At 37.8% G+C, this 26,971-nt stretch overlaps 1 protein-coding gene across 3 annotated transcripts in view; it reads left to right on the plus strand.

The window, feature by feature from the left end:
• The window catches only part of clybl (citrate lyase beta like), a 91,664-nt gene that overhangs the window by 44,889 nt on the left and 19,804 nt on the right, over window positions 1–26,971 (plus strand). For 2 of the 3 annotated variants that reach the window (NM_001037416.2, XM_073912208.1), the window contains exons 2-3: window positions 1,763–1,973; window positions 26,738–26,926. In NM_001037416.2, coding sequence (NP_001032493.2) covers window positions 1,763–1,973; window positions 26,738–26,926 — 400 coding nt within the window. Of the gene's footprint in view, window positions 1–1,762; window positions 1,974–9,395; window positions 9,724–26,737; window positions 26,927–26,971 lie in introns of those variants that run through there. The other variant, XM_073912207.1, reaches the window with a different exon arrangement.

Raw genomic sequence — 26,971 nt, forward strand, 5'->3', positions numbered from 1 at the left:
GAGTTTTTCTTAATTTTTTTCTCTGCTCCTTTATGAAATCTATTCTTTAATTACGAGTGCCATCATTTTGTAAGCCTCCTACTTACACGATAATTTATTTCTTTTTCAAGTGCCCACTTAAAATGGCTTTTTAACATTTTCACCCTGCAGCAGTATGCATTGAATGTAGAAGATTTAATTTGGATCCTCCCTCCCCCTTTCGCTCTACCCGTTTACTTCGCCAGCCCCCTGCACACGTACATGCATAATGCCCTCTACCTCCCTTGCGATTGTTCTATCCAATTTCGCTGTTTGTATTCTTTATCGCCAATCCGGGCACTGTAAGGTTTGAGGGTCCTGAGTAATAGCAAGTTCCTCCCTTCGCTCTCTGTCCACATAGAGAGAGGTTTTGCATATCTCCGCCTCCACCTTCCCCTTGTTGAGCTACTGCCACTGAACAAATCCGAACACTATAGTGTTGGGAATCCCTGCCGAGACTCTATGTACTTAGGCCCACAAAGTGCTCGCAGCCATAACTACCTGAATTGCTTTTAATTGCCTGGTATAGCTGCATCATCTCAGTCGAGAATATGCTTGCTAGGTTCTTGAGGGCAATTGTAAGCGTGAAGGATTGGATTAAGTGGCAATTGAAGTGACTTTAGCTTCTTTTGACAACAAAGACCAAAAGAGAATACTTCACCCTTTTACTCCCCCTTAAAACACTCCGCTACCCCCTTCTTTTTGTCAGGCCGTAAAGGAATACAGTCAACTAATACGGTCCCTTCATGTGCAATCGCAAGGAACCGACAGGCGAAGACTGTTCCCTGCTGTAATTAGTTGTATGTGATACCAATTATTTGGCGCATTTATTAACGCTAATTGTTTGAACACCCCGACATAGCGAAAAAACAATTAAAACGTGTCTGAGCCATAACAGTGGTTATTAGTGTGTGATAAAATGTGTTTGAAGGAAATTAAGCCATAAACGCGCACCTCTATTAGCCCTGACGCTGGGGAACAGAAAGCTGACAGATTCTAGAAGTCATTTACCAGACAGATTTGTGGACTTGTTTTAGTGCTGGGGTATGTAATCTCTCCCAAGTCTCTTTCACATCATACTGGCTTGGCCCTAAATAGATTTATTCAGCTGTGCTTGCTAAGCCATTGTGAATTAGCATTAGAGAAGAAGCGTTTGCTCTGATGTTGTCAGAGATAACAGCCTCAGGTCAGCAGTGCTTATCCATTAGAGGACTGAAAGGAAAACAAACCTTGTTTCTTCAGTTTGTAAAGATTTGGAGGGGAAATTGAAGTTCAGGCTAAGTACTTGAGATTAGCTAGAGGTTTGGTACATGTGTGAAGGCATAAAGAGAGATCAGCAAACAAGTGGATAACTACAAAAAGAACATTTTTACACAAGTTGCAGTTTTTAAATGTAGCTTAACACATTCTTTGATATATTGAATTGGTTTTGTATTGTTTAAAAGTATTCATTTTAATACTTTTGTTACACTAAAGACATTTCTGAAATCATAAAATGTTTTCAAACATCTTTTATTTTTTAGACAGGTTTTCTGCCCTAAATCAGTAGTTTTGTTTGTTTTTTTGAAGACGTATTATCAAACATTTATGGATTAAAACTAATACTTAACATTTATTTATTCATGAATTTTTTTTATTAGACTTTTATTAGATTATTGTTCTTTTAAATATACTGAATTGTTTTATTGAGTGTCATTGACCCTCATATAGAAAAATACATAGTAAAAAGCTTGTATTTTCTTAGGGGGATAAGTCGTCTGCTTTTGTCTGCGGTTCCCTGGTGTCATTCTAGCCAGCGTTCCCACCATGCTCCTGGCACCACTCTGAAATACATACCACGCCGTGCCGTGTTGTACGTTCCAGGCAACGATGAGAGAAAACTCCAAAAACTGGCTTCATTGGATGTGGACTGCGCCGTTCTAGACTGTGAGGATGGAGTCGCCCTCAACAAGAAGGTACCAACCTTTATTCTTCATCCAACACCTGACTCTGAGAGACATAAACACAAAATCCCCATCAATTAAAGCTCTCTTTTAGCCAGGTGCTGATCTTTAATCACTCCAAAGAAAGCTACCTAAATGCAATGCTTAAAACAAGCACATTTCCGTCCCATTATGTGCCAATAAAGGCAAAAATGCCCCCCTATCACATTCACTTGAAACAAGGTGCCCACTTCACACTGAGCAAACAGCAGGACTTCAGCAGATGCTGCAGGTTAAAAGCATTCTCGACCCGCCCACACAGCCAGCCAATTGGCCCTGTTTACCTCTCCATGAAATCGTGATTGGAGCAGGAGCTAAAAGGAGAACTAGTGGAAAGGAATCAGCTAACAAAGGTTTTTAAGTCATGTTAATAAAGATGATTGATATAGCCAGAGGCTATTCCTGCTTGAGCGGGAAAAAGTTTGACAGACAGCCCAAACAGTGACCCCTGAAATGAAGGTGATGGATCCCAATGTTTTCCAACACCCACTAATTCTTTATCACAGCTAAGTGAGGGAAAAGATTTCAAGAACGTATCTACTAATGCTGGACATGTTTTGTTTTGTATTAGAGACTTGGTCACAACTTGGGCCATCTTTGACAGCATTTTAAGCATGTTCACTTTTGTAATTTGCTTGTTTTTATCCAAAGTGAAAAAAAAAAAAATTCCTGGTTCACATAGCAGTCAATGTGTTATGTTTAGAGCAACCAGGAAAAATATCAGTTATGCTTGAGCATTGTTTTTTTGTTTTTGGACAACTCTTGTGACTTATCCAAAAGTAAAAAATCCTTTGGTCCGTTTGTTGAATTTAAGTTACAATGCATCTACATTTCAACTAATTCTCATAAGATTATAAGTAGACAGTTAGGTTAGGGTTATTGTAAGTTGACATGTACTATACTTGCTAAGTTTCTTATAGTCAGTTAAATGTCTGTTGAAGGAGCATTATCAACAGATATTAGGCAGACAGTCTACTAATACTCAAATGGACCATCAAAATAAAATGTTACCATTACTTTCATTTTGTTTTAGTCCCCTGAGACCTTGTTCATATTTAGAACTCAAATTTAGAAATTATTTGAAATTAATCTTCAAAGTTCAGAAGAGGAGCCTTAAAATTGTCGTAACATTCCATGTGACTAGAGTGGTTTAGCATATGAAGGTCCAAGATCACTTTTGTGCACCAGAAATACTGTTTCAGTTTCTTCTCTTTCGTCCAGCTTCATCAGGGTGTGAATTTACTATAGGCAATACAATGTATTAAAGTAGTATTAGATTTAGCGCTTTGTTTACATACGTGAATGTGTGTCTCACAAGCAATGTATGAAAAATATTCCACTGATTTCCTGAAATAAACTTTGCATTCCGGGATAATCCAGCGCAGCTCTTTGATAATGAGCTGAACTGCCTCAATGCATTGTTGGATGAACAAAATATGTAGCCTATTCCTCTACACAGAAGAAGAAAAAGGGAAAAAAAAGAGAAAAACAAAGCATACTGCTTGAACTGACTCTGAAATGTTTTGCATTTTTCCTAATGGATTTATAAATATGCATCAGACTGTGTGCAAGGTTTGTGTATGTGACAACGCATGTGTCGCATTTGAATATAAAAAAAAAAAACGTGAAAATTTTATACTTCGGTGTGCAAAGATCTTAAGGTATGTCTTTAAAAACTTGAATTACGGTTAGCAACACAATGTGGCGTCTCTGGTTCCCAATACAGTGCGCTGATTGGCTCTAACCAAGTCTTTCTCATGAATTAATGAACAGATGTACTGAAAACTCATGGCGCACTCACACTATGCTATTCGAACTGTGCCTAGGCTCGTTTCCCGGATCGTTTGAGGAGTGTGAGTGCTCTGAAACAGGCTAAGGCACTGTTCAGTTGGCCGGTCCATGCCTGGTTGGAAGGGGTGTGCCAGAGCATGGTTCAACTCAGAGCCCAAACTGAAAGACGAGACATGACTTTTAAAGGACTGTTTCATATGTGTTTATTAATTATTCTTACTGTTTAACGAACGCAAACTGTTGTTAGATTATTAAAGACTCAAACCAATCACTGCACATCAGCTGCACCTTTAGCAAACCCTTTAATAACTGCAGCACGAGGACTTTATGATTGTTTATGAGCATCAAAAGTGGCAGTTTTACTGCATCCTAAACAACTAAAACGATATAACTGAAGAAATCTCCACTTTGCTGTGCGAAAGCGCTTCTTACTGAACAGCGCATCATCGATGATGTAAGCATACTTTGGCACGAATGCAATGTGAGTTCGGGCCATTGGGGGAGACAGGAGGAGGGACAAGTATGCTTCGGCCTGGTTCAAGGCAACTGTACATAGTGGAAGTACGTCCTAAATGATGTCACTTTGTACCAGCCGTTACAAACAGCCAATCTCCACAGTGGAATTTACTAAATGATCTCATCACTGTGACGTTAAACGAATTTGCTCAAAGCAAAAACAACCAATTTTCACTTTTTTTGTGAAATGTGTCCTAATAGTGTTTTTAGTAATGTGGGACACATATATGACAGTCACCATCTCAAAAAATGTGTTTTGGTGTTTCGTGACCGTTTAAGGCTGGTTTATGCTTTATTCACACTAGCAGCGACTTTGTAGCTGCCTTTCATTTGCCTTCATTTGCATAAAGTTGAAGGATCCTCAACTTTGGCACGTCCACCTGGTTGCCAGCGGTCTCTGTCGCACACATAGATGGAGGTTGCCGAAAATTCATCTCTGCATTGAAATGAGCCGTCACTTGTCTATTTATCGACACAAGTCGCTCTTAGTGTGATTGAGGCTTTAGAGTCAGCAGCGCAACATAAATATGGTGTATTGCCTGTAGAAAACAAACGAAAAACATTGATTAACAAAGTCATTTTTACTGAGTTTTCTGGTACACAATGGTGTTTTGGAGCTTTGTATGATTACAGATGAACCATGGAAGTCACATGACATTATTTGACAATGTTTTTGGTTATTTTATTTATACTTTTCCATAGATTGAGACCATTGCTGTCTTTGGAAGATAAGGACGTTCTCTGATTTTACACAAAGTGTCTTAAATGGATAGTTCACCCGAAAAGTGTTACTTATGTAAATTGCTAATCATTCTTATGTTGTGTCAATGCCTTGAGAGCTTTCTTCATCTGCAGAACACAAATTAAGGTTCTGATGGCAGCCTTTACACATATTTATATGAGCTGCACAAACAGCATTCAATACACAGTTAGTTTTTAATCAAATCCGACCTCACTAGTGTGAACATAGTCTGTCAAAACTGTGATCATAACATGTCATTGTGTTTGCGCAAGACCTCAGCATGTATGTTGTCAAAGTTAACTGTTTTATAATGAGCAGTACAAAAAATAAGATTGTTGAGCCAATTCATTTCTTCTCTGGGGCTCTACCTTGATAGGATTTTTTAGGAATAATAATGCTAGGTGATGTGAGAGAGGAGAAAATGGTATTAGAGAAGGGTCTCGGGTCTTCTCTCTGAGCTAAGCGGGTTCCTTTTTGCTTGCTCATGTTCCTGTCAGGGCTGATAGAATTAACACTCTCTGTAGTCTTCCAGATAAAAATGCTAATAACTCACACTGGAAAATAACAATGTACTTCTCGAAAAGCTTGAAAGATAATCCTATTGCTTCTCGGCTTTTTGATGGTATAAATCTGTCAAGGCTACAAGCACTTACAATCCTTCGTACAAGATGCAGTCAATTTTAAAGACCATATGTTAGCTTTAAAGAGCCTGGCATGGTACAGGGAAAGCTGTGATCCATTATTTATTTGCTAGCACACAACTGCGTAATGTAAAAATGAGTTATTAACTCAATAATAAAACACACTTCTCTCCTCGGCACCCGCTCTTTCACTTCCCACACTCTCAGCTGTTTTCCCCATCCTGGCAATTGGAAATCCATGGGGGTTTGTGTATACCTATAGGTAGATGTTTTATTTCCCTGCACCACTAAATAATACTCCTGCAGATCAGTTACTCTTGTTTGGGTCAGTGCGTAGAACGCTAAAGGAAAGTGTCACACGATATACATTCACAGATCTTTTTTAAACAATATTATGCTGTGGCATTATTCAAAATTATCAGTTTAATATGATTAATTAAAATCATGTTTGCTGGAAGATATTAATATTATATATTTGAGTGTATGAATGTGCATATGCATTAACCGCTCAGCCACAGTACGAAGCAAATAATTTTCAGTGATAGTTTTGGTGGTGGAATAATTGCTTTTTTTATGAACTAGTTATATACACCGTATTCTTTAATCCAATGGCAGCTGAGTTCCTTCATGATTACGCTGGGAGGAGAGTTTAGTTCCAAGCCATATTGACCTAGGAAATAGCGACTTTGAATTTCCCACCACTCTTCGTACAGAATATAACTACCAAGTGTGCCGCAAGCCTGCGTTTGAGTGAAGGTCTCGGCCGTTAGATCGCCCCCTGGGGGCTGGCTGCAGTACAAGTCATAAAGCCCGCCTCCTCCGTGTTAATGAAGGAGACTTGAGCCCAAAAAAAAAAATTATTACACTTGCAATAAAATGTCCCGAAAGATGGTTCTGGTCGATTAAGGCACTGGTTATTGTGCTGAAATAGGTGCAGATCTTCATTTTTGTAAACAGTTTGTTTTTAGCAGTAATTTAATGCTGGGCGTGTCATCGTGATTGACAGCTGTGATTGACAGTTTCTCAAAGCAGCGCGTCTGAGCTTCGGCAGGAGACTGAAGTGTTATTATTTGATTTCTGTGTTATTTTACCATGACAAAATGAGTTCAGCAGTAAACTACAGTTTCTGACATACATGATCCTGGTGGAACACTGTTTATTCGCTAAGGTCAGGGCTTTTTTCGGGCTTTATTAGTTTGCTGATACACGCCTAGCCACCCAGATGTAAAAATACACTCGGACCAGTTCGGCTAGATTCTCGCCTGCCGGAGACTTACCCCTCAGAGCTCAGACTGACTACCTCTGCTGGACCTACTCCGGATGCCTGGACTCAAAGCCCTATTCCAGCCCAAGTCAATCGAGCCAGATGCGGCGGTTGAGCGAGCCGACACTGCCGGATGCGAGCCGGAATCAGCCCGCGATGCCGCGAGTAGGTTATGCGCTGCGACCCGGAGCTGGCATGATTGAATATATAAAACCCTCATATTTGTTAACGTTATTACATCCATTTGTGTTGATATGACAGCAAACGCATGCTGAGAAGTTCGGGGAGCGTAGTTGATTTTACATAAAGCGTTTGGTTGGAAGCTCGACTCTGCTCATTTTCGCGGCTCCTCCTCTGGCTCCATCAGACAGTCCTTCTGCGCATGTCAAGGCTCCAATTTCAGCAGTCTTTTGCGACAGTTTGTGCCCGTCAAGCAGGCGTTTTGCCCTCAAGGCATTCAATGAGAAAAGGGGCTGTCGCGTCGTCCATATTTTTTACAGTCATTGGTAACTACACAAAGTTTAATCTTTAAATGGGACAATTATTGCTAGTCTTGGGTCGTTTTAAAGTGAAATGCTAATGGTCTGATTTGATTCAATGATCTATACTAAGCCATGCTAAAAGTGTTCCAGCCAGACCAGAGAATGCTAAATGGACTCAAAAATGGTAAAACTGCAAGCAAAACTTGCAGCACATGTATTCTTATTGAATGAGAGAGCTATGCAAGTATTGTATTTGTATGACATTTTTCACATTCATTCATTCATTCATTCATTCATTTCAGTTTCGCTTTTAAAACCTATTAGGCTTGACATTTCTAAATACAGTGCTCAGCATATATGCGTACACCCCTCACAAATCTATCTTTTAAATTCATATTTTAATAGAAAGCTATACAATATTATATTTGTGCATATACATTAGATTAGTCAGAACTGAAGCCAAATCTGGAGCTTATCTAACAAAATAACTTACGATAATGGCCCAAAAACTAGTACAGCCAAATATATATGTTAAAGAAAAATATTAAATACAAATTTAAAAAGAAAAAAATAAGAGAATCAAAAAAAGGAACAATTTTGTTGAAATTTTGTAGGTTTTTGTTGTTGCAATATTTAGCTTGAATTTAATTGTATTGTCTTTCGATTTCTAAATATGTTTGGTTACTAAGATATTATTTAATAAGTATATCTGTTTAATAAATCTGTTTTGATTAAATGCACCAAAATACATTGCCTATATTCACTGACAAATAGAGAAAAATATTCCATTGGCATACTAAGTTATGGTGAGCACTGTATATACAATAAATACACGTTCAAGCCCAAAATTGTTCATACTCCTGGCAAATGCTCAATTATGCTGAGCATGGTATGGCTATTCATAGTGAATATCGCACTGTATTTTTTGTTTATATGTAGGATTTAGTTTCAATCTAAGTGATGTGATACAACAGAACAGTGCTCTCCTTCTCTGTCTTACCTTACCTTGCTGGCAAGAAACACTAGTAATATGTGCATCATTTTGCTTTCTTTGCTATTGACATTTAACTGAACTACATACTTTCCATTGATGTCGTTAACAATCTCTGCGTCACTGCTTGCTCAATCCACTTCACTCGCTTCACTCATTCACAGCAGCTACATACAGGCATAAATATTGAATTTTTGTCTGATATCTTATTAAAACTAGATACATTATAGACATGCTCTGTCTCTGATATCTCCATTTTTATACTCTCCTCATTCATTGTTCCTTTGTTTGTATACACACTATGGGAAATCAGTTCTTGGTATTTGTACATTTTAAGGACTATGAGTACTCAACCACAGTATTGTACCCGATTCTTCCACTAGTAATCATATTGATGCATAAAGCAAAGTTTCTCTTGAGTTAAGACAAAGACAACAAGTTCTTGGTCTGTAAATGAGTAAAGACGGTACAAATTATGTACAAAAGTCATTCATGGTGGAAATGGTGATTTCTGAGGCTTTACAAAAGTTTGTGAATCTAATAGTCACATGCTCTTTTTAATACTTTTGATTGGTTAAGCATTTGTAAAGCCCACAGGCAAACATTAAAGAATAACCATTGGGATTGATAGACTTTTATAGTGTTTTCCATTGTCATTACACTAGGTCACCACACTTTATTGTTGTGCTTCTCCCTCATGGCAAACCAGTGCTAATTTTCAGCCGATCCTGGTGCCATGTGACAGACGGTTCAGGCTGCCCAGTGACTGCTAACTGCCACTCAGGACTTGGGCACTCTCACACACTTAGTATGTAAAAATATCTCTGCTTACTGATAGGGAGGGGTTGGAAGTTGCCCTTTTCTCCCTCCAGCAGGGGCTGATGGCTACACCTGTCTTTTTTTCGCTCCGGGGGCGAGTTTGTTTATTTGTGTGTTTTGTGGCAGAGATGCCCTATAGACTGCCGCTCAGTTTGGGGCATTCCACTCAACGGCTCCTCTCCCCCCTCTCCTTCCCTGCCCGCCTCCCCTTTCTCTCTGTGGCAGCCTCGCTCCGCACTGCCCCCCTCCCAGCTCCAATCCCTGGAAGTTTGGAACTAATGAACTGACTGCTGAGCTGCCGCCACGGAGCTTGGTCCCAAACTATACTGTACTTCACACTCGATTTATTCTCCAGATGGCAAGACTACGCAGCCCTGCCGGGAGGGGCCACCTCTTCCACTGAAGTGTGAAAGTGGACGGATGTTGTTTTCGGATCCTCTGTGATCAGCTCCGAGCTCCCTCAAACCACCCGGCACCGTATGTAGAGAATAAATCCCCCTGCTAACGGGCACACTCGAGCTGTGATGGCTGTCTGTATGTTTGTGTGTGTGTGTGTCCTTGTTGCTTTTTTTGAGGTTCAGTGTCACTGGCATCGGCACCTTGTGTTATCTGATGCGCTCACCTGCGGGTGGCGGCGGCTGATGCTTGGAATCATGACAGTTATCCCTGCTCTTTTTTTTTTTTTTAACCTTTCTCTCCCTCTGATTTTTATCACTGTTGTTCTTACTCTCTCACTATTTCTTTGCATCCCTTCCCCTTTTCTTCTTTAGTTAGCAGGACAAGTGCAAAATGTCTTGCTAAGCAACAGGTTTGCTGGTTCGGCCCAGTCTAATGGAGATGTGTTTGCTGCTTTTCAGCAAAGATTTTGACATTTTTGAAAATCCAGGACAGTGCAGGAAACCTATATAAAAATGCTACTTCCCACACTGCTACCAGGTTGTTCTTTAGGTATTTGATGTAGCAATACAATTTTACACTTTGGGTGCTTTCACATTTTGGTCCGAATGCCGGGTTCGAACCCAAGTTCGATTGTCCCCCCTCGGCTGCTTTGTGTTTACAACGTCTTTTTTCCTTCTGAACCTCGGTATGCTAGAGTCATCAATGGGCTGTCAAATGCCAAAATGGAGATGTACGCATATCAAAGTCATTCTGCTTTTGCTGAATCTTGTGGTTTTGTCACCAAAATCAAAATACTCACTTGCGTCTATCTGCCGCAAAAATATTAAAATGTTCAGAACATCACGCGATGTCTGCTAAAGACGTTTTTGGTGGAGACAGGCAAACATTATCACTATTTGCACTGGGTCAGTTCCGCTTGTCACCAAGGTCGGTGATACCCAGACATGCACACACGAATGAACGCTCTGAAAGCTAAAGTTTGTTATAGTTGGCGGATGTGTTTCATATCAGAAGTGAACCGTACAAAGTTCACACAAACTGTACCCCAGACCACCTCTTTTAGGCGGACTCGGGTAAGGTTCAAGGGTGTGTACCTGAGTTTAGAAGACCGCGTTCACACTAGCTAAACATAACATACTTTGACATCTACGAACCCGGGTCTGGACCAAAAGTGCTAGTGTGAAAGCACTTTTAAAAATGAAGGTCGTCTTTTAATAGCATCAGTATTTCTATGAAGAACCTTGCAATCCTTGGAAATGGATTTATTAGATTATTTAAATGTTCTTCACCCAGAGAAACAAATAACTCCTTTAAGGTTTTTTTTTTGTTTTTCTATTGCATTACATCAAAAACCCCCCATTGAAATCATTGTTTTTAATAGTGAAAACCTTTTTAAATCTGAAACCATTGGAATAACTAACCAGTCATATTTTTCAGTGTCATTAATGAGATCACGGTTAAATCTGCATAAATATATTACAAATTTACATACTGCAAATCGATACAAGTTTTGGGGTCAGTCCCAAAAATTAAAAAAATGTATTAAATACTTTTAGCAGAACCATTAGCTTGTTCAAAATTGCAGTATATATTTATAATGTATTATATAGTGTTTATAATGTATAACAATATTTTGAAGTTCATATTAATATAGTAAATAATAATAAGTAAATAAATACATAAATATTCAGCTTGCAAGTTCAAAATAATCAAATGTTTTGATTGCTGAATGAATGGTTAAGCTTAATATCACACTTCAGATTTGTCATTTACAGGACAAAATAAATGTAATATATTAAAATTTAAAATATTTATTTTAAATTGTTTTAATATTGTTTTGTCTTATGAAATATTTCAAATATTTAGTTTTTCTTTATATTCGATTAATCAAATAGAGACTTGATGAGCACAAGGGACTTCTATGTGATATTGTGAACCCCAGGGTTTGTTTATGTTGGTCTGTTCTTTGTCAGCCCTGGTGGTGGCAGTAGAAAAAATGGTTTGGGGAAAAGAAAATGATTACATGGTCTATATTTTTTGCATATGCCATCTGTATTTTATAAGCAGGGCCACACAGAATCTGTGAACCATAGTTGATATTTTTGCAAAGATTTTTGTAAAAAAACAAAACAAAAAAATAAAACACTAAAGCTGCAGATTTATATGCAATTTTATAAGTATAGGAGATAAAAAACGAAAAAAAAAAAAACTTTTTACACTCACAATTCAGTTAAAACTTGTTTGGTAAACAATGCTATAGCATGTCTTTCATAGAATACACAATACTGTAACTATTACTTTACAGATTGTATTGTATGTATATTATCTAAAACATCTGCATTTTATTCAGTAGTAATACTAAAATTAATATAAAAGCTGAATAAATATATTTATACACATTTACACAAGTAAATATTAAATTCAATGAGGGCAGCACAGGGGGTAGCACAATTGCCTCAAAGCAAGAAGGTAGTAGTTCGAGCCCCGGCTGGGTCAGTTGGCATTTCAGTGTGGAATGTGCATGTTCTCCCCGTGTTGGCTTGGGTTTCCTCCAGGTGCTTCGGTTTCTCCCACACAGTCAAAAACGTGGTATAGGTAAATTGAGAAAGCTAAAATTGTCTGTAGAGTGTGTGTGAATGAGTGTGTATGGGTGTTTCTCAGTCATGGGTTGCAGCTGGAAGGGCATATGCTGGATAAGCTGGCGGTTCATTCCGCTGTGGCGACCCCGGATTAATAAAGGGACTAAGTCGAAAACAAAATGAATGAATGAATTCAATGATGGCTTTGAAATTCACAGATTTGCTGGCACAGACTCTTTGTGGGCCTAGTTATAAGTCAGCTATAACTGTAATTTCCTGCTGTATAACTCCATTCATGTTGTTTTATGAGAAGGTTTTTGTTATCTTTTAATCTCGTGTACATTCACTAGTACAGTATACATCATCTGTTTGTCAGGACTGGCTCAATACACTATTGTATTCTTGGATTTCAGTTTGAGCTTATTTAAAAGTGTAATACTTTGGCTTCCTGTCAACATTTCCAATTTAACATAATCTATGCAGCCGACTGTTATCTGATATAGAAGCTTAAAATGCAATTCTGCTATTTTGAAGTCATCTCCGATTTCTTCTGCCACACTCTCACTGGGTCGGTTCAAAGAAGAAATGCCACAATGCATTGCAGCAGCGTAGTGATGTGTAGTGTCAGTGAAGTCCACATTACAAATACAGCAAAATAATAAGATTTAGCCCTCCTCATTTCTGCTCGGAGGTTGTAGTAGAAATCTGTCTTGGTGGTTATGAGTGGCTTTTGATGTTAGAGAATTGGACAAGGGCCGGGTGTTAAAGAACTGGTCTAATAATGACTTTTTTTTTCAGGTTATACTAAACCTGAATGTTGAGGTCTGTGTTTTACTGTTTGATGCAAAAAGAGATGTATAACAAAATGGCTACAATGTTGTTTTGCAAATTGCAACAAATCCTTCCACTGTTAAGCCTGACATGTGCAGTGTGTGCTGTTACAATGTTACAGCTAAATGAACAACAACAAATATTGTGCTTTATATTCACATACCCACTGCATATAGACAGTGTTTCAGTGGAAAAGTAAATCATTTGATAGCCAAAAATTATAAAATATAAATATGTCAGAAAAACCTGTCGATTGAAGTGAATAATAGAAGGTTTGATTTTTACCTTGATAGCAGTAAGCAATCTATAATATAATATTATACAAAACTCAAGCTTTTATGTAAAGAAGTAAAATACTCTGTTCTGAAAATGTACACTGAATTAGAAAATGCAAGAATTTCAACCCACTGTTTAGGACTGTGCATTAGGTGATACAGCTATTAAACTTAATTGTTATCCCGGGTAAATTATCATCCGTATGAAATATTACTCAAGCTTAAGAACGGCCCAAGGTTAAGAAATTCAAGTGTGAAAAATACAAAATGTTTTAATGCTGATCTTTTATTTTTAATATAATATAAATAATATTTTAGTACATGCTGTATATCTTAATATATCTTGATTTAATCTAATATAATTTTGATTTAAGAATGTAAAAAAAAAAAGTATTTCAATGCATATAGCGAAAGTTTTGGTGGTCAGGAGAGCTCAACGTGCTGCAATTTAAGAAAACGCGTGCAACAACAGAAAAGAAAATTGAGAAAAAAATCTTAATCAGTTTGACAGAACATGCGCAGCATTTTCCCACAACACAAACAAACGATGTCCGTCACGTTTTTGGGTCTCCTTAACACATTTTCAAGAGTTCACACTTAGCTGATGATAGATTATAAAGCTTGTTTGGCATGCTGTCCCGGGAGAGAGCCTTGAGCTCATAAGTTCATCGAGCCCGGAGCTTCCTCCCATTTGCAAGGCAAAAATGGAGAGTTTGAGCTCAGATAGATCTCGAGAACTCCCCTGCTGTAGTAGCTAATGAACAGATAGTGATTAATCTTAAGAGATAACTACTTACAAGGAGCATGTCTATGGAACCGGTTTTGATTTGTCAATTATCTTAAGTTGCATGTTTTTGGACGTTGGGAGGAAAACAGGGAATCCAGGGGAAACCCACGTCAGCATGGGGAGAACGTGTAAACTCTGTACAGAAACGTTGCCTGGCTTGGTAAGAACTAGAACCAGTGACTATCTTGCTGTGAGGCAGCAGTGTTAACCACTGGGCCATCGTGCCACCCATCTAGGAAGGGTGGAGGAATAGGGGTGGAAGGGGGATTCTTCAAAACGAAGATGGCTGTCAAATGGAACTTTGGGTATTTATAGTGGCTTAGGGATCATCTGATTGGTGAATCATAAATTGAATAATGTGGGGCCAACTGCAAACAATCATAAGGACGTGATCCTCTCTAAATTAGTTTATAAATAAACTTTATTTTGTTGTGTTTTGATGTCTTTGTGTTTCTGTGAAAATGCAGAGCGTTTTCGTAAAATGTTAGCGTTGTGTGAAAATGCAGTGCGTTATTAAAAAATGTGTTTGCGAGAATTTGCAGCATGTGTGTTGTCAAACTGATGTAGATTTATTTAGGTAAATACACATTACTCTGAAATTTAATAATCAACAAGCATGTTTATATGCACACCAGTACACTGATAACTTACAAAAGTCAGCTTATTAAAATAACGTGTTGTCCCAGTTTACATGAAGTCCAATAACCAGCAAAAGTGTAGAATAAATCAGTTTATTTTTCTATATTTATGTCAAAACAAAATAATTAAAAAATCTCCAAAGCCAGAGTGTATTGCAACATCAGTGATAAATGCCTGCCTCATATTTACATGCCTATGTTCATCAACGACTTATTGAACATAATTACGTCACATTTCTGTACATTTTATCTTGAGATTTTAAAGCCAGAGGAAGATTTTCACTAACAAAATGTTATTACATTTTTATTCACATTTTTTCTATTGTTTCAACAGGTTGAGACCCAACACGCTTTTTCATTTTAGATTCTGCTATTTTAAAAAATGCATTTCACTAAAGGAAAAAAAGACAATGTGCAGGCATGAAATGGTATGAGGTAGGATGATGAATGATACAAAATGCTCAATTCTGGATCAACTATTCCTTTAAGAACAGAGGGTTCCCATCAACCAGTGCAGCAGAGGGACACACCAGAGGAAAAGAGGGTGTTTTTCTGCCAAGAGAAACAAACTATGATCTGAGGCGTTTTCCCTGAAAATGGATCCCCCAGCATTACTGAACTCCAATAGCATGGGCCAAAACCTGCCTGCCAGTCAACCCTGTGGCATGTGTTCATCATAGAAGCTGTGTGTGCTATAGTATGTAGTCATACTAGGGTAAAGTTGATTGAGCAGTCAGTGAAGTAGGGTGGTCCCGTTTGCTTGGAACTGAACAAATGAGAGAGATGACGATGATTGAGGAAGACACTGAAAGATTTCTTCAACCATCACAGTTCTGACATCATCTTTGCTTTTTTATGCTAATTAAATATTATGACTCTATAGATTGGACATCTGTAGTTGTTTTTGTAAGATTTGGTGTGTGAAATATGAGGTCTAAAAAGGTTTTTATAGCATATTATTTTTTTCTAGTACATGTGCGAGCAGCACATTTAGAAAAGCTGTTCTGATGGTGACAATTTATTTAATGTGCACTGTATGTTCACCGGCCACTTTATTAGGTACACTTTACTAGTACAGGGTTGGACCCCCTTTTACATTCAGAACTGCCTTAATACGTTTGGTCCATATTAACATGATAGCATCACACAGCTGCTACAGATTTGTCGGCTGCAAATCTATGATGTGAGTCTTCTGTTCCACCACATCCCAAAAGTGCTCTCTTGGATTGAGATCTGGTGACTGTGGAGGTCATTTGAGTACAGTGAACTCATTGTCATGTTCAAGAAACCAGTCTGGGACGATTCCTGGTTTATGATATGGTGCATTATCCTACTTGAAGTAGCCATCAGAAGATGGGTACACTGTGACCATAAAGGGATGGACATGGTCAGCAACAACACTCAGGTAGGCTATGGCATTGACATAATGCTCAATTAATACTAATGAGCCCAAAGTTTGCCAAGAAAATATCCCCCACATCGTTACACCCCCACCACCAGCCTGAACCATTGATACAAGGCCAGATAGATCCATGCTTTCATGTTGATGATGCCATATTCTGACCCTACCATCTGACTGTTGCAGCAGAAATTGCGACTCATCAGAACAGGCAACGTTTTTCCAATCTTCTATTGTTCAGTTTTGGTGAGCCTGTCTGGCCATTCTCCTCTGACCTCTGGCATCAACAAGGCATTTGAGCCCACAGAACCGCCGCTCACTGGATGTTTTCCCTTTTTCAGGCCATTCTCTGTTAACACTAGAGATGGTTGTGCGTGAAAATCCCAGTAGATCAGCAGTTTCTGAAATACTCATACCAGCCCGTCTGACACCAAAAACCATGCCACGCTCAGTCTTAGTTCTCAATTCTGATGTTCTTGACCTTGTCTACCAGCCTAAATGCATTAAATTGTTGCCATGTTATTGGCTGATTAGAACTTTGCATTAATGAGCAGTTGGACAGGTGTACCTAATAAAGAGGCCGGCCTTACTGTATATATAAAAATTAAAGTAGGGGATTGATTTCTTCTGTTGACATAAGGATATTTAATTAATATTTTTATAATGTGCTTGATGTGTTTTGGCATACAGTGAAATAAAACGTTAATTGAGGACGAATTCCAAAAAGAAAAATAAGCAACATAACGCATTGTTTTTTCTGTGTAATATTGAGACTATAATTTATTTTCACATGGTACAGTTTTCAATACAGTTACATAGGAGCTCATGTGCACAAGTGCAAATGAGAAGTGAGAGCATCAGAGGGTAAATCCTGACTGGTTTCAATGTTCATGATGTGTAAATACAGATGACGGGCATCTGTCTGCTGTGAATCCTGAGGAAGGAACCAGAGAGTAGTCCAACATAAGCCTCTATATCTTTATATATCCAGCTACAGTATGATGATCTGTCTTCGCTCTGTCACTGGGGAAAAAGATGCATGCCAGACATATCTGCTGCATTAAATGCAACCAGACGCTGGTCTCAGTTACACACATCAGACGTAGTGCATAAGTCATGAGATACGTGTGAAGAGTTTGCTGTGCATTAGTGATATCTATTTTGATCTGGGGAGGATTTCTCTGTCACCCGGTAATATGAATGTTTATGAGAGGTGTTTAGGTCTGGCTGATGATGTGTAATGGGCTTTTGCAGGATGAATGGATAAATGTGCTCTGAATGTCAGAATAACAACACATGACTGGACATGAGCTCCATTATGAACTTGATTGAACAAGATTACAGACTATAAATCAGTTGGTAATTTTGCGTTGAATATTTTGTATATCTATGTAATACATTTGTGTGTGTGTGTGTGTATGTGTGTGTGCGTGCGTGCGTGCGTGCATGCGTGTGTGTGTGTACAAAGAGTATGTGTTTGCTATGAATGAATTATGATGTAAAAATCTCATGATGATGTATGTTTTTTCTGTAATAAACATTCTCCTTTGCTTTAGATGGCACAGTTGAAAGCTGACTTTGTTATAAAGCCCCAGCTCTGGCAGCAGGTGTGAACAACTCTAATGGACAGAAAATTGGAAGTCAGTTACTGCTAACACCCCTTGACCCCATGTACTCGAAGTAATGCCACTTTTTAAAAATACAGCCTTTGCTTTTAGAAGTGTCTAGCAGGATAATCTGATCTCTGGTTCTTTCAGCTGGCCATTGCAAGAAAGTGGGTGGAAAGCGCCTTTATGTATGGGCTTATACATTACATGGGCAGGCAGATCAAGATGGGTCAATGTTTTTAAAATGAACCCAAGTTAAGCCACATTGTCCATGAGTAGCAAATGGTCCTTTACCGTAGCTTAGTTTAAGTAATGTTAGATAAACATGGCATCCTTTATGTGATCCGTGTAATTACTAGGTGAATGTGATAAGATTTTTTAAATTCTGATATAATAGGCAGGCAAACAAATGTCAATGTGTGCAAATTGTACAATATCATTTAAAAAAATTGCTCAGAATAGCACTGTAAAAAAATCTGTTAAGTAAAAGTTTCATATTTTGGGATTTACATGTGTTTTCTGTTTATTTACAGTTGTGAATTGCTTTATGACACCTTGATCTCTGTTCTGTCAACTTTTGTTGTTAAAATTTTAACTCTACAGTTTAACAAAGTGACATTTATTGACATTTTAGTACTTTGAAATAATATAATGTTCAGGCCCATAGCCAGCCTGGTGAAAAGGGTTTTTTATTCACCTGATTTTCTATTTAATTATGAGGTTTAAATAGGTTACATTTTAGTGACATTTTAAGCACCATTTTTGCTAGCTTAGCTTATTGGATGGTCATCAAAACCCCACGTTTTGATGCACCAAAAAACATTTCCTAAAGATTTAGAATGAAGAAATATGAAAACAATACTATTTTTAATACAAATTTTTAAATATCATTAATTTAATTAACAAACTGGCCAGCACATTCAACTTTCAGATTCTGGAGTGCATTACAGGTCTAAAAAATTATAAATTATAAATGATCTTAAATAAAACAAAATACACTTATAGATATGATATATTAGTATATAATTTTACTCACCTAGGAAGTTGAGGCCATGTAAATGGTTTGTAAGCCCAATAAAGTGCACACAGCATGCCATATTATCTGATATTTAAGAAATAATTCCAAAAAGCATTATGCTGACTTAATATAAACGAAACGGATGAGTTATAGAAAAAAAATTACCCACCCACAGTTGTCATGAAGGGTAATATTAACAATATGAACCAAAAGCTTTCTTTGTACAAGGCTGTAAACACATTTCTTTTCTGCTGTAAAGTTGGCAATTTTAACAGTGTGCTCAATTGAAATTTGCTCTATTATGGAGCCAGGACTAACGGAATTCTGCTGAATCAAAGTTTTAGTTACTTCCCTACAAGCTTCACAAGAAAGAGCGGGAGGTTGCCCCTTGGGCATAACAGTCAAAATAGGACAAATGAGCTCACGTACGAGACAAATTCTGGACCTTTGTCAGTTTAAAATTTAAATAAAACTGCTCTTAGTATTATTAGTTTTAAGTCATGAGGTAATGTTTGTTTTATTTTATTTTATTTATACAACTAGAAAATTTAGTGCAATCACAAGCAGTTTAGAAGTGTGTTTTTTTTCTTTGCAGTTCTGTTAAGCTTTTTCTGTTTATCTCAGAATTGCTACCTATAAAACTTTGTTACAGTACAAAACCCTGGGAAAAACTGAGCTCTTTCATTTCCCTAGAGTCACCGAAATCCTTCTGTTCCCACTCTCATCACAGGCTTAGTTGTTTTTTCCTTCAGCACTTCCGAGATTCTCACATGCAGCAGGCATCACAGGGCTACACAGTTGGCACATTGTTAAGCATTATTTGTTTAAGTTGAAGTTTTCGCTGTTACAGCTATCAAATATGTAGATCGTGTTGCTCAAAGGCAGGTTTTGATGACAGACATTTCAATTACTTTGCAAGCAGAAGTAAATAGCTCTTATGAACAGTAAGCATCCATAGTTAGCTGTGAACGGCAGATGTTGAATGTGGCCTGAGGTCCCATCTGAACGCTCTGTTACCGTAACCTCTCTATCATCTTGATGCTGGTAGCCCACCGCAGCCCAACGTATCGCAAAACGCTGAGTTTCGAAGAAAAGAGTGCATTTTGTGTCTCTCTCATTATCAAATTACAGCCGTCTGTTTTGATTGGCACAGGCAGTCGGTAAAATGTGAGCTGCCTGTGCATCGATCTGAAGGAGTAACAGATCATCCTTCAGCCTCACAGTTTGAGGAGAAGTGGCGGTTTTTGAGTAGTGAGCCTGGAGGGACTGGTTTCCCTCTCATGCGGAACCGGACAAATGCGGAATCAGATGCAGGATCTGTTAGTCATTCATCTGGAATAGAGCTCCAGATGCCCAGTGCGTCACCTGTCAGACCTTGTCCAAGAGACATTATTTGCTTATATTACACATCTAGGGAATCAGAGTCACCCACCCCTCACATAGTTATTGCTCACTTTTGAAAATAGTGGTTGCAAAAAGAAAATCTAATCTAGAAAAATGTAATTAAAGGAAGAGAAATGTTAAATGGGAGAACATGTTTTACTACTTCTCCCCATGTTGCACTGGGAGTTTAAGATGTGCAATTTCAGGAAAAAAATAATTTAATGTTTCATTTGGCAAGTGTTCCATAGAGTTTTCCTTGTAAGGTGTGATTTACACTAACCTGACATATTATTAGGTACACCTGTCCAACTGCTCGTTAACGCAAAGTTCTAATCAGCCAATCATATGGCAGCCAATCAATGTATTTAGGCATGTAGACATGGGCTGCGTCCGAAACCGCCTACTACTCAATAGGTACTGCATTTGAATTTAAACGTACTACTCGGCCGTTAGATGTTCTATACAGTATTAATGTGAAAAATATGAATAGAATTCGGACGTACTATATCCGCCATTTTGTCATGGTCACGTGACCTCCCTGCGTCAGTTGCATCGCCTCACCTCCATTCATGAATTCTCTCGCAGGGCATTATGGGATAGCGCAGAGTGCAAGGGATGCGCACTCCAGAATTTCACCGGAAGTAGTAAGTCATCCGGGTACTTCTCGCATACTGATTTTTGAATTCTATGAATTCGGACATACTACTCGGCTCACATACTGATTTTAGCGTACTATATAGTATGGAAGTATGCGGGTTCTGACGCAGCCATAGTCAAGATGATCTTTTGCAGTTCAAACTGAGCATCAGAATGGGGAAGTGAGTTTGAACACAGCATGGTTGTTGGTGTCAGACTGACTGGTCTGAGTAATTCAGAAACTGCTGATCTACTGGGATTTTCATGCACAACCTTCTCTAGTGTTTAAAGTGAATAGTCCAAATAATAAAAGAAAATATCCTGTGGTCAATTGTTCAGGCTGGTGATGGTGGTGTAGTGATGTGTGTGATAGTTTCTTGCCACACTTAGGGCCCTTTCGTACAAACTCAGTGCCACATCATGTCAACACCACAGTTCTGATTGTTGCTGACCATGTCCATCCCTTTATGACCACAGTATACCCATCTTCTGATGGCTACTTCTAGCATGAGAACGCACCATGTCATTAAAAACGAATCATCTCAGACTGGTTTCTTGAACATAAAAATGAGTTCACTGCATTCGGAGATGGGCATCATGGATGTGCAGCCAATAAATCTGCAGCAACTTCGTGATGCTATCATGTCAATATGGAGCAAAATCTCTAAGGAATATGTCTAGTACCTTGTTGAATCTATGCCTAGAAGGATTAGGTCAGTTCTGAAGGCAAAAGGGGGTCCAACGTGGTACTAGTAAGGTGTACCTAATAAAGTGGTCGGTGAGTATAGCTGTACAGATCACAAAGGATACATATTCCTGTTTCAATCTGTCTCTTGTCCACTTTTGACTGCTTCCTAATCTTTCTTCTTATCCTATTATATAATATGGAAAAATAAGCTTGTTTATTTTATTTATGAACCTCTAAGTATTTGGTTAGAATCTAGATTTCTTTGCACTTCAGCAGTTCGGCCAAATACATTTACACTATGAGCATTTACACTATAGACCATTTCAATGTGGTGATGTAAATGGTCCATGAACATTTTCTCCTTGTTGCCAATTTATTTCATAACTGTAACAAGTTAATATTAATATCTAAATGTTAAAACAGCCCGCATCACAATATTTATCAAAATGTGGACCTTTTTGCTTGGAAGCAATGGAAATTAAAAATGTAAAACAGGGAATGCATTAGGACCATTTTTATTGTTTACATCTCTAAAATAATGGTCTCTAAAATCAATCAGATCAATTTCTTATTTTGACTGCCTCTAAAATTGGTCAAACGTGGACACGTACAAAATTTTACACCCCATTTATACTTGTATTTAGCGTGGTCGAATCAAAAAAGACATCTTAATACTAAGTGTGAACAGAGCTTTTAATTTAAATTAAAATAAAATTATACGTTTCACATCACAGAAACCACACGTTTTTCAGACGTTTTTAGTAAGCATTGAATAATCCAAAGGCAGATCCATTTCTTGTCATATTGCACAGTTTGAATCCAAATTCTCTACAAATGCGAAGAATCTGGCATTTTTAATATAAAAAGTCAGCAACTACCAACTTTAAAGTCTGTCCTTTGTATTGAGTGTTTTGCGGATGTGCTGTCATGATAGTGTGTTAAGCTTTAATGATGGGCTTGATGGAAGGAATCAAAGATCCCTCAAACCTGTGATTTTCCTGGTCACTTTGTGGGATGCTGGGTGATTGGGAAAGGTTTTTTTTTTTATTTAAGCAACTGGTAGGACGGGCTTTCATTAATGTGAAATATTTCCGTTTTCAAAGTACTTTCATTCCAGCTCAGAATGGCTGGGTCCCCTCAGGAGCCTGAGATCTTCTTGAGAATGTTCTTTCTGTCAGATTTCTGATAGAGGAGATGAGTTAGCGAGCCCTTGCCACTGATAGAAATTCAAATGTTTTGCTGTCGGGAATATCACTTCAAAGCAAAATTGTGGTGATAAAAGCAGAGAATTGTGTGGCATGAAAGTTTGATATAGCATTACACAATTCAGCAGTTTTTTCAGACTGACTTCTAGCTAAGATTTTGTCTTTTGACTTGATATAGTTGCTTTTTTGATGTTGATTTGTTACCTAAAGCCTCATGTTTTTGTTCAAGAGTGAACGTGATACCAGCCATATAAAGCTCAGGGGTTTGACAGAGTCTAAGACACTGGATCAGTGTTGGATTATACTGGAGGATTCAAACTAGATCCACCATGGAACAGCTTTACGAAGGCTGAGTTATGGCTTCGTAAATCCATCAGGCCCTCCTAATATTACCGCTGTGATCTCCAAATATATTATAGGATTTAAGCATACATATGACTTCCTATTGAAGATCCTTCTGTGTACAGTTCGCAGTTCGCTACACTGTAAGTTGAGGACCACAATGTTAGTTTAGACGTGAGTGTCTAGACTGTGTGTTGATTTTTAAGTGTTCTGTTAGTATATCTGCAAGGCTTCAGATGTCATACAGAAGACTTCACAGTTTTGGGTTTGTATATGCATTCATTAAAATGGTTGACATTGTTATTTTATCCAGATTGCCTGTGATTTATGGTTCAAACTAGTAGTAGTAATTGTAGTGTTATTATGGTTGTGTTATATACAAAAGTAAATAATTTTAAATGGAACTTAATTTGATGAAAAAAAGAATGTGAAATTTAATTTCACAATGCAGATTGTGTCAAAGCAGCTTAAAAGAAATTCCAGCAATTCAGGCAAGGAGGAGAATAGTGTGGAATGTTTTTGTAATTGTAATAAATTGAAATTTTGTCAAATCACTTTATTTTAAATGTTACTGGTGAAATTCAGTTCAGTTTAGTCGGGTCAGTGTACTGCAGATGTCACTGTTGAAGGCCGATCCACTGAAGAGCAACTCCACTGAAACAGAAAAGGTAACATGAGTGTAGATGTCATTCAAATTACAGTGTTTTATTGGGAGGGGTTTCTCGATCTGATTACAGATTACAGATGAATGCAGCCTAAAAATCCTTTAGAGGATTTGGATTTCAAAGTTATAGGTTTTATGTGTACGCTAATGCAAAGAGATGTGTGTTTAGTCTTGTTTTAAACTGACAGAGTGTGTCTGCCTCCTGAACAGTTCTGAGAAGGCTATTGCAGAGTTTAGACACCAGATATGAGAATGATTTGCTGCCTACTGTCGATTTTGATTGTCAATTGTTCAGAATCAATTGAGCATTGAGGGGCTGTAATGCAGAAGGCCATTCAGGGCTTTGTAGGTAGTAAGTAAGATTAAAAAAAAAATTATCTGATGTTTAATAGTAAGGTGTTCGCAGGGTCTTAAAAAGTATTAAAAGTTGATAAATCAATTATGAAAAATGTAAGGCCCTTAAAGGGTTTTAAAAAGTCTTAATCACATTTTTTCAAGGTCTTAAATGTTTTACAAGCGTTGTCTAAAGTGTTTGACTCCAAAAAAAGCATAATTATATATTTATTTTCCTCCTAATAGTAACAACGATGTGCTCAATCTATGCGATTGGTTCGGGCTGTGACATCACCTGGACGTGACAAGCTCCTCCGTCCAGGTGATGTCATTTAATTCATGACAAATGTGAGAAGGTGATGTGACACTCTCCACATATAGCGAAACCATAGAGCGAAACAGACGGCAAAATGGGAAAATGTAAGTTTGCGTACACCTGGTTGGAGAAAGACAAATTTAAACCGTGGCTGAAGCCTGTCACTGAAAACAACACATTTTATTCTGTCAAGCTTTTCTTTTTTTCTGAGCTTTTCTGTGTTCTGTTGCATGGTTGTGCTCCATTTATTTTTTTAACTACAACTGTTAACCTTGTTAACAACTGTTTACTAAGTTAAAAGTTTAATTACAACTTGAAGTGATGATGAGGTCTTAAAATATTCTTAGAAGTTCTTCAAAAGGTATTGAAATTACTTTTAGGATTTCTGCATAAACCCTTTATAGGGAGCCGAAGTAATGCTGGCTGAATCGGATTAATATGATCATACTTCTTAGTTCTAGAAAGTGCTTTGTCAGTTGAATCTTGAACCAGCTGAAGTTTGTTAGATAATTTTGTGACTTTTTATATGAATGATCATGTTGTAAGGATATATAGAATTAACATAACACTGGGTGTTAAAATTAAGATATTGCCAAATGATAACGTATAGCGTAAACTGTAAGACACTAAGAGATGAGCCTTGTGAAACCCCACAGTGTACTTTTGGTCTCTGCGATGCCTCTTCTTTAACTGATACAAATTGGTAAAATTGAGAAAGGCAAGACAAGAATGTTACGACCATGTCTTCTCTTTCTTACCTTTCGGTGGCCTCGCAGTGTGACGTCACAGTTAATTAGTTCATTTATGGGTGGAGAATTTATATATTTGATTTTTTTGTGGAAAACGGCACTACCTCTGGTGGACCAATTCAATGCAGTTTAAGCTATTCAATCTAGAAGAATATTATGATCAATAGTATCAATTGCAACAGCATTAACAGAGAATAGTTGGTTAGCTAGTTAGTATCTAATACTTGGATGATTATTTTTGCACAAAAATTATTTATTTAAAAAAAAATTAATCTAAGGTTATTATTATTTTATGTCTATTTTATATAATAGTTATAAATAACATAAACATATTTTAAATAAAAAATTATAAACTTAATTGGATTCAATTAAAACTATAACCTGTTAAACTTAGCTCAGAACACAAGTTCATTTGTTTATTTGTCAATTCCTTTTTCTTTTTTTCATAATCTCTAATCTATTTGTAAATGCTATGCATTTAGGCCATTTTGTGGGCATTATGGTCGAGGCTAAAGTTCAACAGTTATTGGTTAGCAATGACCCTAGATGTGGCTCTTTTTTGTGGATGGTGTGAAGATGACTTTGGCTGAGGAGTTTCTTATTCAAGTTGCATCAACCCCTAAGCCTCTTCCCCTCCTCTCTTTCTCTTGGCCTTTCTCATCCATCCTCTGATCTAACCTGACAACTCCTGAGCTACTGTTTCCTCCTCCTGCTTAACTGAGACCACATTTCCCTTCACATGGACACATTCAGACCAATGGAAACCTCATCTTTGGGCCCTTTCCTCCCACCTACATTCAGTCTTCTCGAGCTGCATCTGGTTTGAATCTCCTGGCGTGTGCTGTTGTGTCACAGTTTGGCCCTGAAACTTGGCTTTAACTTTGATTCTTCCTCCCTCCACTTCCTCTGGTCATGTGTTTGTGTGGAAGCAATGTTGTGCAGGGCTTTTCACTTTATGGCCTTTGCTGGATCTGTAGGCTGATCCCTCTCGCTAGATGTTTCTCCGCACCGTAATCCCAGGCGCCAACCAGCACTTCCCCTGTAAATTCACATAACCTCCGCTCGTCCAAACTGATGCATCTTTATCTTTTTACAAGTGCACCGATGACCAGTTCAAACGGATATGCCCCATCTTGCATTTTTATTGGTTCTAGCTTTCCATACTTGGCATAACATTTACACCAATTTATCAGATAAACACAAATAATCGACCAAAAGCAAATGATAAACTCTCACACCTTTCCTTTTGTCTTTTTGATGATATTCACCAGCCTTGTCTTTTCATTGAAACAAAGAGTCCAGATTGTGTAACAAAGTAACTCAGTTTTTTCTTTTACAATCTCAATTTTTTATCACTGAAAGCTGCATAAGCTAAGCATATGTGTCACCCTTTTATTTAGTACTCTAGCCACATGATTTGGCTCTCTTTTTGCATGTTTGGTGATATAGAACAGCCTTGTCTTTTTTTTAATTATTATTATTAAAAGAGTCCAGGTTGTGTAACAGAATAATTCAGATGTATTTATTTATTTATTTATAATAATAATAATAATTATTATTATTATTATTATTTGTTTTTATTTATTTTTGTTTATTTTTGTTTATTTATTTTTTATTTCCTTTCTTAATTTTGTTTTTAAAGGATGCAGCTCGAGAAACCATCCCAAAGATGCTGGCAGAGCTGGATCTGGGACGTACGGAGAAGTGTGTACGGGTGAACTCTGTGTCCAGTGGCCTGGCTGAAGCCGACATGGAGGTTATTCTGCAGTCGGACGTTCTGCCCACAGCTCTCATGCTGCCAAAGGTGGAGGACACAGGAGAGGTGCAGTGGGTGAGTGAGTGTATTATGACAGTTTACCTGAAAATGTACTTTGTG

The sequence above is a fragment of the Danio rerio genome, chromosome 9 (genome assembly GCF_049306965.1).
Source record: "Danio rerio strain Tuebingen ecotype United States chromosome 9, GRCz12tu, whole genome shotgun sequence".
Classification (NCBI taxonomy): Eukaryota; Metazoa; Chordata; class Actinopteri; order Cypriniformes; family Danionidae; genus Danio; species Danio rerio.